Genomic DNA, 19,581 nt, shown 5'->3' with positions numbered 1-19,581 from the left:
CATTTACATAATCGGTAATTTATATACTGACAGTACATAAATTAGCTACATGTGATGTGTCTGCCTCACTCTACCCAGGTGTAATAAGGAATTGTACTAATAGGGGGATATCATCACAGTATACATATATGATATAAGATGCACCTTGGCTGCAGCTGCATGTCTAGTTGAATTATAATTATTGTGATGTACCTTAGTGTGTATAATAATTGTGGGAGATTGCTAGTTTCATTAGGAGCTATTAGGTCGAGTGGTCATTGAATTACAACATCCAACAAGGTTAAACAAAAGCTTTAATTGAGCATGTTGTAAAGATCTGTGATTTGCACTTAGAGATGCCAAATGGTCCAAATTATTCAGAACTTTTCAGGTGCATCTGATGTTTGACAATCCTGTTTCCCAGTTAAAAAGTTTGAAGTAAGAATGTGTGTCATGTAATCGTTTCTTTCGTTTTGTCTTACCTACAGATTTTCAAAAATTGGAAAGAGAGGCACGGATATGTCGAAAATTACAACACCCTAACATAGGTAAGTATAGCTTGCATGTGGGAATTTGGATACAATAGGGTGGTCTCTAGAGATGAGTCAGCCCACTTTGTTTTTCTTAGAGCTTGAGGTTGGTATATTTGCAGCATTTTGCTGTTGCACTGTTTTTCTGCTGCAGCAAAAATGTGCTGCCGAGAAAAAACATTAAGAACGGAGAACAGAAAATACAGTGAAAAATGCATGCGCGAAAAACATTGGACCGTATACTGGCCAGTAGCCCTTAAGAATGGCAAATGAATGAACAGAGTGTGAAGAACGCTTGCTGAAACTGTGACACGGAGTGAATCCAACTCAATCCTGATTGGTTGATATTTCTCTTGATTGGTTTGATCATTATATATTAAGCTCGCCATTTTGCGAATTGTTGTGTTCATTCATTTGCCATTTTGTCTGTAGGCAACTTAGGAAGGGAGTTATCAAGGCCAATGCAAAAAGAAATACTCATTAATGTGCGCTAAGCTAATCCTGCAGAGCGGTTTGCCGACACGTTCTGGCGCAACTGTGTAAACGCCCTGACATCAGGTACAGAGTATAGATTGGGTTTGCACCTTCACACACCAGGGACAATCATACCTGCAATTTGTACTATCTATGTTATTACTACTTGGACCTTGAATTAACCAAATCGCAATTTGCATTCCATAATTTGCCTGATGCGATACAACTTTCAAAGCAGGGTGCAAAATCGCATTGCAACTTTTTAACGATAAGATATCGTACCTCATACTGTTTCAAACTACATTTAGAAAAGTTATTTTGAGGCTTGTCCCACAGAATTAGAGAAAGAGAACCAGGACTCCCTATACCGCCACTTCCTATACGGAGAAAATTGGGGGTGCGGAGTGTGCGAGACGAAAAAAACAATTCTGCGCCTCATCTGCAGCGCCTTGGTACTCATGCAGGTTGCAGGTTGCATCAAGTGCGTCTCTCATATCGCCCATTATCCATGTCGCGCTTGCATGACCACAAATCCCTCATTCACATTCCGAGGGAAACCGAATACCACCAATTTTTGGTCCATGCCTGTATTTAGATGGTGGTCGAGTCCCGGTTCTCCTGGTTCCAGGTGAGTTGCAAATTTGATACCATCAATATAGAGTTCTCTGTTAGCACCAGTCCTTGGTATCCTGAAGAAAAAAATCTCAAGTTCTGAATAGATTATTGATAAGCCACCAAGAGCTGTGTTTTTATTCGGTATATGATGTGTCATTCTCAAAAGGGTGTAAAAGATGTGTCTGTTTGTTGGTGAATATTTAGATTACAAAGTATAATCAGAAAACTGTACCTTAATGATACCCCAAGTTAACACTGGATGCACATTTCTCATACATTAGAAGCTAACATTGTATTAATATGTCTTGGTGTAGATTATTGTGTTAATGTCTTTGCAGGCTAATTGAGTATGCACAAGAACACTGTTAACATGGTTAAAACCCTCCATGTTTAATAGGAAAACAGAAAAGCCAAATCCAGCTCTCTCTGTCTCTCTCCAGTCTCCATGCATCTTTCAGTATTCCTTGGGTTGTTTCTGATACAGTAAATATTCATGAAACCTTGACTACATGTTGAATGCTGGCCCAGGCAAGCAGGTAGGTAGGCAGCCAGCTAGGCAGACACTGTTATCAATGCTGGCCTGTGGGACATTGGAATAACATTATTTGTCTGTCGTATGGAAACAAAGAATCAATTTATGTAAAGGATACTCGGATAGCAAGACCGGTCGTGAGCTGCACTTACAAGGAGGCACCACATTTCCTCACCAGCACATGTTAAATTCATTAAAAGCTTTGGACACACCTGTAGTCAAATTAGTGCTTCAACCAAGATGCTGCTGCATAGTCCAGTAGGGTTAGGAGCAGTCTTCACATGCTTACTTAGATTTAGTTCAATGTTGACGAGGTGTCTGCGATTTGGTGCAAGGATAGAAGGCACTTTATTATTCCACCCTCTTTAAATGGTTTTACAATTGTCTGGAAATGAAATGTTTTACAAGCAATAGAATTCCTTATTCATGTGTTTCTTGCAGCCTGCTAACTGTTAAAAAGGAAAGATCATGAAAAAAAGCACAACAATAATAATTTACTCAAAGCAAATCAAGCATTTTTTAGAGTACCCACTTTGAGAAATACTATCTTGTTATAGCTCACACAAATCTAATGACATGCATGTGAAAGCTAGTTATATGACATGATAGGGAAAGAGAGAACAGCGAGAAGTGATGCATTTAAATATAAATGAGAACTGTTTCAACGTGTCATGTTCTGTCATAAGGTGGGCTGCAATAGATAGCTGCCTTGTATAGTTCAATTCCAGATACAACATTTTGGGTTAGGAGGTGAGCAAGATGCTATCAAGGTGAATGCTTGCAATAGATAGCTGCCTTGTATGTTTCAATTCAAGATACAACATTTTGGGTTAGGAGGTAAGCTAGATGCTATCAAGGTTAAATTATACATAATTGGGAATATTACAGTGGTAAGAGTTTCAATACATGAAAGGCCTCATTTGAAGAACTGCAAGTCATAGGTCATGCATGTATGTCTTAAATACAACAGCAGCTATTACAGGTTAAGAATTGTTACAAGAAATACATCCCATGATAGTTTAGTATCCTCATTATGCAGCCCAGAAATGCTACAGGTTGGTTAAATTCATGTGCTAAAAGCTAACAAACCCCGATTACATTTAAAGCCGACTTTGCATTAAGCCAAGCTCGTAGATGGATGCAAACGAGCTAGCAACCCTGGGAGTCAGCTACCCAGATTCAGTGTGGGTGCCAGGTTAAGTGAATAAGAATATGTATGTAAATGCATGTGTGTGCTGGAGACTACATGCTTTAGACTGGGTGTGCAGTGCACACACACGCATAGCATTTGTACAATATTCATCATCATAATACAAGTGAGCATTTCTATTGAAATATGCCTCCATTTTATATTTGCATGAGCGACATTTAAGTTATCATATATTGTTAGGTCACCTATATACCTTAAGACTGAATCTTCCTTTTTGTATAGATTAGATTGGGGTTGTAACCAAGGGTTGTAATTTATATAATTTAATGTTCAAATTCAATTCAGCCTAGCGTAATTCAATTTTGAGTTTGTAACATGTGCATGTATTTTGATATTGTCAAATGGGTTCCACATGATTGTAATATGTGTTTGTACTTACAATTTTGTTTAACTTAAGTGAAACGCAATAGTGACTGGAATAAAATTTTAAAAAAACCAGAAATATTTTACTCAATGATTTATTAATACTCTTGTCAATAAATATGACAATATTTTCACTCAGATTGCAGAAATATTGTTTTCTAGAGCATCTACAAGAGAAATATTGGATTTTAATCTTAGTAATCCCAAGTATTGATATTGAAGTGAGTTGTCATATTTATAAGTGTGATATTTCTATGCAACACCTGCCAACCACTTGCCAGTACACAACCAGGTACTCTGTTATTCTTATTTTAAAAATTAAACACATCAGATGCTGTTGTCATATACAACTGAGATGAATTTAAGAGCTTTCTATTTTGAAATGTTTTGTCATAAACATTTCCTACAAGATCTGTAATGCTATCCATAATTTAGTCTTTTGTGTCCTGTCATTCATGGTAAAAAATTCTTTGATGAGGTGCGTTGAAGAGCTTAACTATTCCACTGTCAGCTTGTATCGTGTCAGTCCTTGAATTGGGTGGAGGGGAACCCATCATTTCACTACACTTTTGATATGATTTCAATCAGACATGGTGAGATTTAAATTTCAAGTTCCCTGGATGACTTCCTAGAAAATGTGCATATCCATAAGTAGTTATTTTTGTGTGAGAGAAAAACAAACGTGCACGCATGAACCTTCTGATGAATGCAGTTATCGGTTGACATCATATGGAGATTCGAGCAAGTATTAATGAAATTTGAGATTGGATGTCAACTAATTTGTTTAAAACTTAATGATGATAAACTGAGTGTTCTTGGATCAAAACAACAGAGGAAACATGTCTATATCTTTATTTGCATTGACACATCCAATGCTTGTCCTTCATCTGCTGTCTGTAATCACAGTTCCATCTTAGATTCCACTATGTTACTCAGCAAAATTTCTGTCATTTCTATTCAAATGGAATTGCTCTTTAATTTCTCAAATTTATCGTATTGTATCAACAAACTCACAATATACTCAAACAATGAAACAATAAATTGCTTCTTGCAGAATTAAAAACATATCATGGTTGTAATAATATGCTCATTTATGTCAAGAAGATAAAGGTGATAGTTGTTTCATTATATTCTTAGGCCTATTGATTTCACACCCCAATTGTCATAAAAATGGAGGTTTAGGTTTGATAGGTGATTTTGATAGACAAAACAAATTTTAAACTTACTGTCTCAACTTTCAACAATTTGCAATTATAATCGACAATCAAAATCTCTGTTTATTGAAAACATCTATAAGCATTTTACTCAATCAAAAGTAGAATGGAAAATGGGGAACATGGAAACATCCTGTGGCCATTGTGCATGTTCTTTCAATAAAATGCTAAGACAGAGCTGTGGTAAAAATTGCCTAAATTGACTGTAAAATTGTGCATTACTTTCCTTTAAGAATTTAATTGTGTGGGTTTTATTGCTTTTTTGGTCCTCTACTGTACACAAATTCCTGCCAAGCAGCCATGTTGTATTCTTACTCCTTATGATAGCATTTCTAAAAATAAAATCAGAACAATTCCCTTGGCAAATATTAGGTTTCTTCATAGAAAATGGAAAAGAACACAAAATTTGATATTTATAAAACGATGAACTTCAGTCTTTGTTTAAGTTAGTTTCCAGGCTCATTGCTTTGCTCAAATAGGATTTTGTCTATCAAACAGTTAGCAATCATCTAAAGCAAACTTACAAGTGTAAGTCTTTCATTATTCAGACCTGATTTCTCCTCTCTATAATATGCATTGTTTTGCTGATGATGCACAACAGTATAAATGGAAAAGAACAGTTTTGATTGGTTGAGTGAATCAGGACATAAATTATTAGCATCTCATTGGCCGATTAAGCACAGGAGTATAAAAGTAGCCTCACCTCTTCTTTTAAGGTTGCGCTTTGTCACAAGTAGAGGGTTGTGACAGTGATGTGTGGAACATCTTGTTATATTGTATTTTGTCACTCATAATGTATGTTTGTCAAGATTAATGATATGCAACAGGTAGGCCTATTCCATTATTAATGTCAAAAAGATTATCAGCCACAGCTGGCAAATTAAATGTCAAAATCTGCATCAGTTTATTTCATTCAGTAGAGTCAACTGGTTAAGCATTTTTGAATAAGAGTGGAGAAAATATGGGAGACATATATACATCTTATCTGTATTTTTGTATTACATGCAGTTAGTTTCCTTGTGTTACCTTAATGGCATAAACGTAGTGTTAAGCTACAAGCTTAAAGGAATCTACATCAACTGTCCTATTTATCGTACTGGTTTTGAGATGTTCCAACACCCACTAAGCCAGTTTGTCAATATGGCATATACAAGATGACAGTCCCAGGGGAGGACAGTGAACTATCAGTAAGGTGATGGTACAAGGTGAGATTGGGTGTTGGTTGGCCTGCATTTGGTTGGTGCTAGCATAGCTACTCTCAATACCAGGTAATACAAGGTAATAATTTGAGAATGGCTTGCTATGCTGAAGTAGCCATTACCTATCTCTAATTGTATGCTAAAGATGGAGAGGGAGATGAAGTGATCCAATACAACCCAGACGAGCAATGCTGGCTGGGCAATTTGCTTTGCTTGCTTGATCTATGAGTAGTATTGAATATGTACGGATGTTGCCGTGCTTGTGTGCATCATTTGGTATTAGTGAGTGAGTGTGCATGGTGGTCGGTCCATCCGTCGCTAAGGCAATGTAGATGAGGACTTATTGTATAAGCTTTCAGTCTGTCACGACTGAGCTCAAGTCTGACTGAATGTAGCGCATACAAAACGATATATCTAGCTGGCTTACAGTCTTGCTGTACATCTATCTCTCACTCCCAAGCACACACTCTGTGCAGCGTTGTCACTCTAGTGTGCATAATTATACACTAATGGGCAATAGTCCCGCAGATCATTATGGGCCAGCTCAAAATATCACAATTTTCCATTTTTATTACGCAGAATAAAGCTGCTATTAATGAATGATGCCTGTGTTTCATTTTAATGGTATATTAAACACACTAATTTCTAAATAAATATTTGTCACGGGCTGTGTTTTGAAATAAAAGCATATTTACAAAAATAATCGCGATAATTTATTTTTGATAAATTATATATATCGCTGATCAGAGTGGGTTTTTTTTTTTCATTTTCAATGATTTTTTGTTGACTCAATGAGGACAAATCATCAATAGCAGCTCCCATCTAATCAGTTTTCATTTAAGACCGCTCATGATTATTAAATTGACCATTTTATGACCTTGTGGCACAATTTATTCCGTTTCATTGAAATGCACAATTATGGACACAAGCTTTACTTACGAATGCTGGGTCACTGTATTTTGACGAGGTGGTTTGAGGATCCAAAGATCACCTTGACTTTTTCCCCGTTCTTAATATTGATTTGAATTTAAAACAATATGTTCACAATGTATTTCATATTGTAGTCAGGGGCTGCACAATAATTATGAGCCCTGGGGAGGGTAAAATTGGGGGGGGGAAAGAAATTTTTGGCACACATTAATTGGGCGCCTTTTAAATAAAACGCTCTAAAAAGGCTTCGGAAAACAGTACGGAAACGCTTTAATATGCAAATTTTCCTTCTCGCTACGCTTGCAACATATATATCGAGACCATTTTTAAAAGGTTTGCAAATTGGGATCCCAAAAATTTGGCATGTGAAAAGGGGGGGGGGGGCAAAGATTTTTTGGTGGGCCAAGAGGAGGGGGCAAGCAATTTTTGGCAGGCCAAGAGGGGGAACAATTTTGGAAATTTTACACCCCCCCCCATAATTATTGCACAGCCCCTCAGTCATATGTGGTGCAGGTAAACAGAACATACATTGGTGAAAAAAGCATTTCTGTGCCTATTTTTAATCATAATTATAACGAGTATTAGTGGCTATTTTTGTTTGTTGACCCACTTTGGTGTCCACAATCAGACCAGTGTTACAGAAAAAATTAAATTGATTAAAATACTGCTTAATTTCAATCTGGCCTCATGTGTGTGATGTTTCATATCAAAAGTTGACAAAGCAGGTTTCTTAGATGTTGTCCAAATTAGTTTTTAAAAATATAATTTTGAGTATTTTTATGGTTTTGAAACAAAGTAAGATCAAAATAGATTAGAATTGTCATCTGGATGGTGAAGTTCAAGGTAGGTTGGTTTGAGTTGAATTTGTCAGTTATACAAGAGATAGCAAGGACACTTAGGCTAGTGGATTGTAATTGCACACCACACAGGTAGTTGCAAGTCCTTGCTATGGAGGTCTCCGGCCTCAGCCCTGCCAGGCTTGCGGCCTTAATGTTTTTTAAGCCCTGATGAGCTGGAGGCCCAGTATCAAGAAAAAAATATCAAGATATATGTTCAAGCAACAGTGTTGATAATTTTTAATTCAGTGGTAATAATGAGCAAGATCAGTATTTGAAGACTTGGTGTGTTTTCAGAATAGTGTTTTAAAAGTGATTGTTGAATCATTTTGGACCCTTTTGAAGGCTTAATTCAATTGTGAAAAGATTTTAGGTTTGGATTTATAAGTCAATGGCATCTCTGGAGGTAATATCGTGCATTTTTGGTGTGCAAAGTGCACCAAGTTAAAATTGCACACCATCCATCTTGCATATTTTGGCCTCAGCAAATTTTGCATTTGTTGACATCTGCCTCCCTCCCTCAACCTGTCTCGTTAAATCACACATGTCAGAAACTGCATGTCCAATCATGGTGGACTTGCAGCATATTGCAGTCTGTTAGAGGGCAATAATGATATTAAAATGGAAAGAGACAATTGATTTTGACTTGTTTTGCTTGGTTGCATCCCCAGCCAGGGGTTGCATCAACTATGGTGGAAGGTAAATGGTAAATACTTGTTATAAGGCAGAAAGGTTGCATGCACTTGCAGCACTATTACCCATCATTACGCATATGGTCATCAGTATTTACCCAGGAGATGGTTTGCTGCGATTTTGGCCCAGGGAGAAATAGATTTGGCATGTACAAGATCAAAGAATTTGCAATTCTGTATTACACTTAATTAGTAAATTTGAGGAATTTTTTGGGCCAAATTTTACATAATTTTGGAAAGAGTGCTTCATTTGTTGCACAGTTCCCAGAGTGTGTAACAACTGATGGTCATCCCACATCATTATAATCCAAAGTCTACACTTGGACAGACTGGGACACAGTCTTAGAGAGCATGACAATTAGGCCACCACTGCAAAGACAAAGAACAACAATTATTTGTCAGAAGCTGCTTTATTTAATATCAGGGTCACTTGGTAATGGAAAGAATAATCACATTGTCTATTTCTATGGATGCCAATTTGTTTTAAATCACCATGGCAACATGGATTTTACTATGGCAATATAGAATATGGTTACATGTGCCCTTTTGTCATGGTATGTCAGAATGGATGAGGAACACATAGCCTACATGTACTTTCATGATTTTCAGCTCCAGATACATTCCCCTGTAAAGGATTCTCTATCACCCTTTATATTTCATTTTAGTGCAACATGGGAGGGGGGCAGGGGGGAGTGAAAATTGAATTTTTGCCTGACAAACAACCCATAAAGTGCTTGATTGTATCGTATCATATTTCAATGTGTTGAGCATTGTTATATATTGGTGGCCTATCAGTTAGGGCATAAGACTCATGATCACAAGGTTGTAGGCTCGAACCCTGTTACAGCCAAAATTGTGTGTCCTTGGGCAAGACACTTGTTGCACTCCACCAAGTTGTATAATGGAGCAGTAGTCATACCTGCACCATTGTTGTTGGCAGGGCTCCACATGATGTGATATACCCTAGTGGCAAAGCAGTAGCGTAGCATGAGCCATGATATTAGGGCACCAACATGATTGGAGGGCACCGGGCCCGATGGAGGGCCACAAGCCGTTTTTTCTGCAATTTTTGTACATGATTTTCTAATTTCTCAAATCGATTGGGTGGCACTACGCCACTGTGGCGACGGAATAAATGTAAAGCACTAAAACAAATTAAAAACTTGCTATATAAATACCAGCATTCATTCATTTAGGGAACAAACGAAAAGATTGATGACGTCCTATAAACGTAACTGGTTTGGTTTATGGGGGAGGGGGTAAAAATACGCGATTACGTTTGTACAAAAACATTGGTCTGAAAAAATGTGACATTATTATTATTATGTCAAAATTTTCAACATTTTATTATTACGCTTCTGGCAGGGAGAGAGGGGTCGGCTGAAAAAACTAAAACCAGTTACGCTTTAAAGGACGCCATTGATCTTTTGGTTTGTTCCCTTAGTTATATTTATATTTAATTTAGAGCATGTGAAAAGTATATGTTGGTTGGCACTATTCACACTGTATATTACAGTATAAACCAGCAATCATACGGTGCAATTAATAAGATAAGTATATTTCATAGACATTTCCTGATCCTCTATAAACCTCTCCGATCATCAGGCAGGTAGAGTACTCTTATCACCATACCTGAACAGCCTACATCCTGAACCACAAGGACACCAGCCAGAGAACTGAAATGGAATCAGCAGATTATATTGTATTACCAATTCATATTGGAATGGCTAAATATCAGCAGTGGTCATTAACACGCCTGTGTACTTTGAATACACTAGAATAAAATGTATTTAACTATCAATTATTGAACTGGAGGAGTGGATGGTGTACTGTGTAGGCTGCAAGTCCTGACCTCAATGACTGGTAAAAAGTGTTGCCATCAGAATTCAGTACCAAGGCACGGTGGATCATAAGGCTGGGGTAAACAAGTCTCAACTCAAAGTAGCCCAATTTTTAATATGTCCAAAAAGCACCCAAAACCAACTATTTGACAGGTTTGCTGAATGAATCCACTAGCAAAGAAACCACCCAATTGGGCGGCAGGTCCATTGGATCAAATGAACTTCCAGTGCTTGGTGAATGATAAATAATGAATCATAAATTGCATTGCTATAACATTTTGGAACTTCAGAAGCCTTTTACTAGCAAAATTTAAGACAAGTTGCAGCCCAATATTGTGGGCCATGGCTAGTGATCTTCAAGTAGCCCAATTCAGCAGCATAAACTGCTGTGTTGGCATCACTGAATGGTAGGAAATGTACACAATGACAGATGTTGCAGAGGTAGCATCCTCTTTTTCAAGCAGAACCTGTTAAAAATCAATTTCATGTAGGAGTGGTGATTACTAAGTAATCAATAAAATACTCTTTAGAATATCCATAGCAGTGATTGTTTGCATAGTGTGCGTATTACATGATGACTGGACATGCGGTCATTAAGGCCATAACCAGGCCAGGCCGGTGTGCTTGCTTATTAGATAATTAACGGGCAACCTAGATCCAATAGAGGCCGTCAGCCTTTCGCCATCTTGTGGGTACAAATGATCTGTGTGTTCATGCGTCGGACACTACGCACAGGGCGCAGCTTGCCACGCAGCTGTTATCGCGCCTCAACGCGGTGAGTTGCTGCTCACGCATGGAGATCGAACGACCATCACAGCGTGTACCCACAAGATGGCGGCATATGACGTCACGCTGACGGCCTCTATTAGGTTGACAAGATAATATACCACTTCTTCCATCCATCCAACAACAGGTTGGCTTCTGTATTGCCATCCTTAGTTTTTAGGTTGTTCAACTTTCCCCTATAGAGATGTGATGGTGAAGTGTGGGCTTTAACAGGTTATATGGAGGGAAGGAGGGCGGGAGGGCGGGAGGGAAGGAGGGCCTGGGGAAATGTGGGTGGTGCCAGGATAAGACAAACTTGGATCTGTGCTCCACCTATTTGAGCTGAATGAGCTTGTAATGTAATGAAGTAATATTGACACAGAACTTGGATCTGTGCTCCAACTATTTGAGCTGAATGAGCTTGTAATGTAATGAAGTAATATTGACACAGAACTTGGATCTGTGCTCCAACTATTTGAGCTGAATGAGCTTGTAATGTAATGAAGTAATATTGACACAGAACTTGGATCTGTGCTCCAACTATTTGAGCTGAATGAGCTTTTAATGTAATGAAGTAATATTGACACAGAACTTGGATCTGTGCTCCAACTATTTGAGCTGAGTGTGCTTTTAATGTAATGAAGTAATATTGACACAGAACTTGGATCTGTGCTCCAACTATTTGAGCTGAATGAGCTTTTAATGTAATGAAGTAATATTGACACAGAACTTGGATCTGTGCTCCAACTATTTGAGCTGAATGAGCTTTTAATGTAATGAAGTAATATTGACACAGAACTTGGATCTGTGCTCCAACTATTTGAGCTGAATGAGCTTTTAATGTAATGAAGTAATATTGACACAGAACTTGGATCTGTGCTCCAACTATTTGAGCTGAGTGTGCTTTTAATGTAATGAAGTAATATTGACACAGAACAAACTATGATGTCATCTATGTTTCAGTAAAAGTAGAAAAGTTGGGGATATCAGGGGTCATTTCAGCCCAACATCCATCAAAGAGATAATTTTACTATTGAAGTATAATTACACAAACGAATGTTCTGGGAGCATATTACCCACCACATTATTTCACATTTTTAGTTAAAATTCAGGTGAAAAATGACAGAACAACCAACGTTTTGGGAGTATAAAACATAAGGTAAAATCAACAAGATTAGGCAAGCACTACTTGGATCTAGCACTGCAAACATTAGTTACAACCTACTTCAATGATTTTTGCCCCGTATAACCATGGGGAGGTTGTTATACAAAATGTGCAAAAAACTCAAGGATTGCATTAAGCCATTGATTCTTACTTACAAAAATCTTGTGATCCGTGACACAGAGTAAAATATATTCATGATCAGCATCTATGAAATCAAGATAACAGCGATGTAGTGAGACTATTTGCTATTCATTTGACTCATTGAACTGCACATATGTTCACATGAACGCAAGCTTACAGTCATCTGCTGTGAGATACTGAACTCGGAGGGCAATAACACTGTGGCTGAAGACCTAGCTGTGGCGAACAAGCAATATGAAAGAAAAAAATCCAATCTTCATGCAGGGTTGACTTTATCTACATGTATAGTGGCCTTGAGCCAAACCGAACAAATTAATGCAATTCTAGCATTTTGTTGAGACAAGTATGATGTCAACAAGCTTCAATGGTGCCATGATTTGAAAATCAAAAGAATAACATTGACCATATATCTTTTATTATTTTAGGGTATGTGCAAGTAGGGATTTAGTTACAACCAATAGGACTTCATATTTGACTCTGGACAGGACTGCAACCAGTAGTACAATTATCATAGTTGTGCTATTGTAAAGCAACTGATAAATGGCGAAGTCCATGATAGTTTCTTTTGCGCTGACCGAATGCATATTCATAGGCTCACTGTAGAGTCGCAAATTATATATTCAACAAAGAATAAAAACTCAAAACAGGAGAACTTGGACTCTACATGTGTAACACTGTAGGAAATGCATGCGGCTCCATATGTATTTTTCAGTAAAGCCAAAAAACATGATATTTTGTGTACTTCATTGCACTTAGCAAACAATATTAACAAATTAATGCATACTGTTTACAAACATGCGTCTACTTCAATATAATATTAAAAAATTTGTTGAGCACATTACAAAACAGTATGGAGGTACAATATTCTTCCCTCTGTGAGTGATGCACAAACATCAAAGAAAAAATTTATGGTATCATCCGTGCATGCATCCAAAAGTTGACAGCTTTTTGGTTAAGACTACAATTGCTCAAATTTCAGGTTTTACTTCTACATGAAGCATTAACACATGGCTTTGTGACAAGTGATATGTTAAGTCCGATTCAGACTCCACATCACAGTGCGATGTGATGCTATAAAAATGGAAATGTGAGCCAGAATGACCAAAAAAGAAGATGCAGACCCCACATGCTTTTAAAACATTGCAGCATCGCACGATGAAATTGAAATGTACATTTTAATTTCCTAGCGCAATGCTGAGATTTTAAAAAAGCATCGCATGGTGTGGTGATGTGAAGTCTGAATCGAACTTTAACCATGTTTAAAGGTTAAAAGTCAAATGAGGTCACCATTTCAAGGTCAAGGACATTGCAAGCAAAGATCAGATAACTGCAGATCTTCATTTCATCAATTGAAATCATCTGGACAAGAACAAAAACATTAATTTTATATGGCCAAAGAGCTATGTATTCAAAGCATGACAGTTCTCACGTGAACTACATCAAAAAGAAAAAAACACATCGAAGGTGTTCATAGATATTTACAAGCGATACAGGATGCAAATATATGCAAATCATGACAAATATTATATGATGTCTAGATCTCAAGTTGAGATAGGTGAGACCGATAACCAAAGGGTTATAGTTTAATAACCACAGCTATGTCAGTATATGAAAAGTGGCAAGAAGCCCAAGGTACTATTTATCTGGGTATGCCTAGATGTGGGTGAGTGGGTTGCAGCTGTACATGGGACCCTGGGAACCCTGGTTTTCATACATGTGCATAAATTGTGCATATTTGTTCTATATTGGTGTGAACGTAACGTATCAATTTTTCGTTCATAAGGTTCACATTATGCTGTAACTTTCGCACTAAATTTTGGTGGTGTCCTGAAGCATCTTGTGGTATTGGTTATGTCTTTGGGCATTATTGATGACTTAATATTGTTGTCTCATAAGTTTATATTGTTGTGCAAGATTATACATACAGGCAGCTTATTATTTGAATCTGAATTAGTTTTAATATGTTTATCAGGATGAAGATATTTTTGGCATCAGCATTTTAATAAAGACCTTGAATATGGCAGTGGTCAATGTAGTAGTTGATGGGAAATGCTTATGACCACAAAGCATTGGGGTTGGTTAGCTTTGCATTGGCAGGCAAGATGATCTGCATCATTTGTCTCACTGCACCATAGTGTTAAAGGTAACTGTGTGGGTATATCAATGTGTAGAGAGATTGATTTGCAGCACTGTGTTCCTTATTAAAGGAAATATGATATAGAGGCACATCATAATTAATCAACACATTTCAAAAATAAAATTAAAGAAACTGAAGCGCTTCTAAAAAATAACAGTGATGCAGGTTTGTATGGGGAAAATGTGAATTAAGTATTTGAAATACGCTAATTGATGGGGTATGGAAAGCTATACAAGCATGGATAACTAGCTCATTGACCCCAATATAAGCATACTTAGTTACACTACCCATATTGAGTAACAATTTTTCAGGTGTGCTCACAAGATCTGAATGTAAATTTGTAATTTGCACTTGGGCAATGGCATGGAAATAGGTCATGGCAGTGATATCTTGGGGGTTATATCATGCAATGGATGCAAAGACAGATCTGATGGAATATTATTGCAATAGTTCACATATGAAAATGGCTATTAAGGACCCTACAGACTTTTCAGTGGATGTAGGATATTCATTATTTAATCTATTCCAATTCTATTTCCAGTTCTAATGAATATTTGATGACGTAAAATTGATAATCTATTTCTACCTGATATTCTACGTAACATATTATCGATTTACATCATCAAACATTTGTTAGAACGTAAACATTGATGTCCATTGATATGCAACACGATATCACGATATGAACATGTCAAAAATAATAAGGAGTTTTAAATGTTGCCTGTAAAATTGACCATTACTGTAATGGTAATCCTAAAATCCTTTGTAAAACTATGTTATCAATGCCGGTGTGCTTTCTCAAAGCTACAGTGCATGTTCCAAAGCATGTATAGTGGCATTGCATACAAGTGTCATGATGCAGTTTTGAGAACACAATTTTGAGAATTGGCATCGATGACATAATTTTGATATCATTTGCAAAGGATTTGGGAACAACCGAAATGGTCAAATTATGTAACCAAACCCATGACCTTAAGATTGAATCAGGGACCTCTGTCTGCACTGACAGCAAATGTTCTTTGCTCTGCCATTATCTCCCTCCCACATAATATACATATTACATGTATCATACTGTTGCTTAATTTATCTGTAAACTTGTTTCCGGAGACGCAATGCTGTATTATCCACTTTTATTTTCAAGTGGCAGGTACTATAGCATCAATTCAAGTTGTGATTAAACATTTATTAATTGCAGCTGGTTGGTAAGGACAATTGTGTCAGTTAATTATTGTCATCTTCATTCATTCAGTAGTAGTGTCTTTGTTCACCATGTCACCCCGCATTGCACTCCATTAACCTATATTTGTGTACTAGCACCAAAAAGGAAGCATACACATCTCAATGTTGTTATTTTGGGGTATTGACGTCATGTGAGTTAGGTGCAACCAGTGTGTGAAGCAAATTAGATTGTGCAGTGACCAGCTTTTGAATTTGGCCTACATCAGCCTACATGCATGTGACATAGGTGATTAGTAAGATGATATGTAAACTGTTAACACAGTTAAGAGTTTTCATACATTCCCTATATCATCAGTTTCATGTGGATATGTGTGTAGAGTTTGGGGCAATGCCAGGGTTTCTGTTCGGGACGAATTCCCTTTTGGTTTTGGAGAAAAATAAAATAAAGTAAAATATGTTATGTTCGTTATTCAATGTGTACTCACCTTGGTCAGGTTCCATACACTACAACAATTAATTCCATTGCCACTGAGATACATCACAATCATTTTGCAGTGTTTAGATTGTAATTCCTTAACATCACACCTGGGTGGAGTGAAGCAAGTGAGGTAAAGTGCCTTGCTCAAGTGCACAACACGTTGGCTCTGCAGGGATTCAAACCCACACCTCGAGCTACCCCTCATAGTCATTATGATTTGACCGGTGCGCCACCATGCTCGGAAAGGAAGTTGTCAATTTGTATGAAAAAAGCTAATATTTTTGAGGGAAAATGTACATGCCATAAAGTACAATTATATCTTTGTTTTTTCTTCAATTTTGGTTGGAAAGGGGCAGCAGCACATTTGCTCTTTAAGTGACACTGCCCCTTTCAAGTTGATTGGTTATCAACATTCTATAACCTGTCATTGTCATAGAATTTTGTTGATTTCATATTTGACTGATACTGTTACATCAGCATAACTCTGGTTGAATGTCTTTCATTTTCTGAGGATTTTTATCTGGAGAAGAATCTTTGTAATTTATATCCGAGGTTGCACTCTTCAGGGACCTTAAGATTTTAAAGATTAGACTCTCTAACAGTCTTTGACTGGCCTGTGCATAAGATGCTTTCATGTGTCACCAATATGCAAGTATAAGTAAGTGAAGTTCAACTAAATTAATTTTCAGAAGTTCCCTTTTGGGGTTATAACTTTCACGATACTCCATCCAAATGAAAATGATTATAATTCTGTAGGTGAAAAAAGCATGTGAACAGTTAAGAGTATCAACATGGCTTATATAGCATATTGGATTACCAGTGGCTACTATAAACTTGTGAAGTAATTGATAATTGAGGAGTAGTTTGTATCACAGCTGCACAGTGAGTACTAGCTCCTAGCTATCAGCAGTAGATAGCAGCAAGCTACATATAGGTAGCTCGCTTTATGTGATGGACCATTATAGTCGCAATGGTCACAAACATCCACACACACACCACACATATGACCCATGGAAGTAGCAGCATTCTATGTATAGGTAGCTTTATGTGATGGACCATTATGAATTAGTCACAATGAGTTAGTCACAATGGTCACAAACATACCTACCACACATATGACCCATGTAGATAGCAGCATTCTATGTATAGGTAGTTTTATGTGATGAACCATTATGAGTTAGTCACAATGAGTTAGTCACAATGGTCACAAACATACCTACCACACATAATGACCCATGTAGATAGCAGCATTCTATGTGTAGGTAGCTTTATGTGAAGGATCATTATGATTTAGTCATAATGCTCACAAACACACCCCTTCACACTGCACATATGACCAGTGTATTGTTTCTTTGCTAGTTTAAAAATCATTGGATTACAGGTGTATTTGATGGAAAATGTAAGGCAACTGTCCAATACAGCACATGCAATTGTAACCCGCATCCAAAGCGTAACCCTACCTTAACATGGTTCTGTATGGACATATTTAGGCTACAGTTTAGTAGTCCAGATTTGGTAACTTGAATCTCATTTTATCTGTTTGTATATCAGCTGAATTTGCTTAGCAGTAACAATGCGGTTATGTTCAGGTTATTCAACTTGAGAGCTCGGTACAGTTTTATTTCTGTAGGCCAATAACCTAATTTCAGCCAATAACCTATTTTGAAAGGACAATGCTGTTCAAAGCCTTTTAAAGGCATTGTTACTCCTACTTGTGCCTCCTAACAATCTGCTTTAATTATATGTTCAACTTAGAGTGGTTGAGTCATAAAACAATACAAACGCTCGCTTGGTGCACTTGTCTTACTGTTGAAGATTCTCTGCAAATCAGTACATTTTTTTCATGTCATTGCTTGTGACATCCAAGTTTTCTCTCATAGAACCCATGCAAATATTTAGTAATTTAATTTTGCAATAAAGAAACAGATTCTGTGCAAAATGCCTTTTCAAATAAAGGTGTTTGCAGAATGACGTTATCATGCAAGTGTCGCACCCACAAAATGGAGTGAACATTTTTGGCAAACCTGCCTAATTATTCCATTTCCTCTATGCTATCAATGTCTTAGAAGACTGGGGATATACTAAGAAATGCCCAACCAAACAGGATGAAGAAGTCATCGACCCTAGTGGGTTTGCTCTCTCTCTCTCTCACTCTCTCCCATGTACATGTATTCATTTTCTGGCAGTATTGGGTGTCCTGTGATGGAAGGTCTGAATATTTTATGATTAGACTTAGAACAGTGACACTGTTGTTAACAGTTAAATGTCAAGCTATGATAATGCTCTATTGCTTGAACTGAATCCATCAACCTGCTAGTTTCTTGTGGAATCATACTGGTATTTATTAGCTTATTGCAGTGTTTAGTATATTTAATTGTAATCATTGTGTCATGTCATGGTGTTGATAGTATGGTGATCACATTGCTGAGGGTAGAGGAGTGATGGTGATAGCAGCGTGATGGTGATGATTGATGATGGCCATACAATGATAGTGATAGTAATGATGATGAGGAGGAGGAGGAAAGGAGGAAGATGGTGATGAGGAAGATGATGAGGAAGGAGGATAGTGTTGTTATTAATCTCATATATTATATACATTGGTAAGAGAAGGATATGCATATTCTTGGCTATGGAATTTGTGAGTTTCTGTCCAAACATTATCAGTGTTATGTGTGTGAAGTTAAAGTTGAAGTATATATTTGTCTTACAGATGCTGCCAATTAAATTCAGACTTTTTCACTAGTCTAAATCCCTGGCGGTTGCCACTGCCAGGAAATGAACCCTGGACCTCTTGCACCTTGCACGTCGTCGTGTGCGAGTATCCTAATCAGTAGGCCACATGTTGTTTACTGCAATAACCATAGGTTTAATTCATACATCTTTGCGTAAATTTGTATGCATCTCTGAATACCTATTCCATAAAATCAATACTGCGCAATAATATTTTAAATACAGCAACAGCATCCAACCCAATTAGTTGACCTCTGTCACGTAGCAGATGTATATTGTTTTTACATATTTAGTGTAACACTGCATTATATATTTGCACACAGTTGAGGAAGCTGGGGTCATTGTCATTATCATCATCATCTGCTGTGCTCACTCGGCTTTTATCTTTTATCGTTTGAATTTAGGGCCTCATGTATCAAATAAATTAGCATATTTGAGCTTGTTTATCCCTAGATGGTCTGTATAACAATACTAGAAATGGAAAACAAATGGGGAATCCCTTAACAGTCAGTCACTTGTGCGCATCAAATCATCATGATTGGGAAAATGTAGTAGTTGCCTTAATCTGGAA

General features: G+C 37.2%; 1 protein-coding gene across 1 annotated transcript in view; it reads left to right on the top strand.

Annotated features, from left to right (window-relative positions):
* Positions 1 to 19,581, top strand: part of LOC140158686 (calcium/calmodulin-dependent protein kinase type II delta chain-like) — a 127,553-nt gene that overhangs the window by 52,402 nt on the left and 55,570 nt on the right. The window contains exon 3 of the mRNA XM_072181869.1: positions 468 to 527. Within this exon, the coding sequence (XP_072037970.1) occupies positions 468 to 527 (60 nt within the window). The remainder of the gene's footprint in view (positions 1 to 467; positions 528 to 19,581) is intronic.

The sequence above is a fragment of the Amphiura filiformis genome, chromosome 8 (genome assembly GCF_039555335.1).
Source record: "Amphiura filiformis chromosome 8, Afil_fr2py, whole genome shotgun sequence".
NCBI lineage: Eukaryota > Metazoa > Echinodermata > Ophiuroidea > Amphilepidida > Amphiuridae > Amphiura > Amphiura filiformis.
This window is presented reverse-complemented; position numbering and strand designations above follow the sequence as displayed.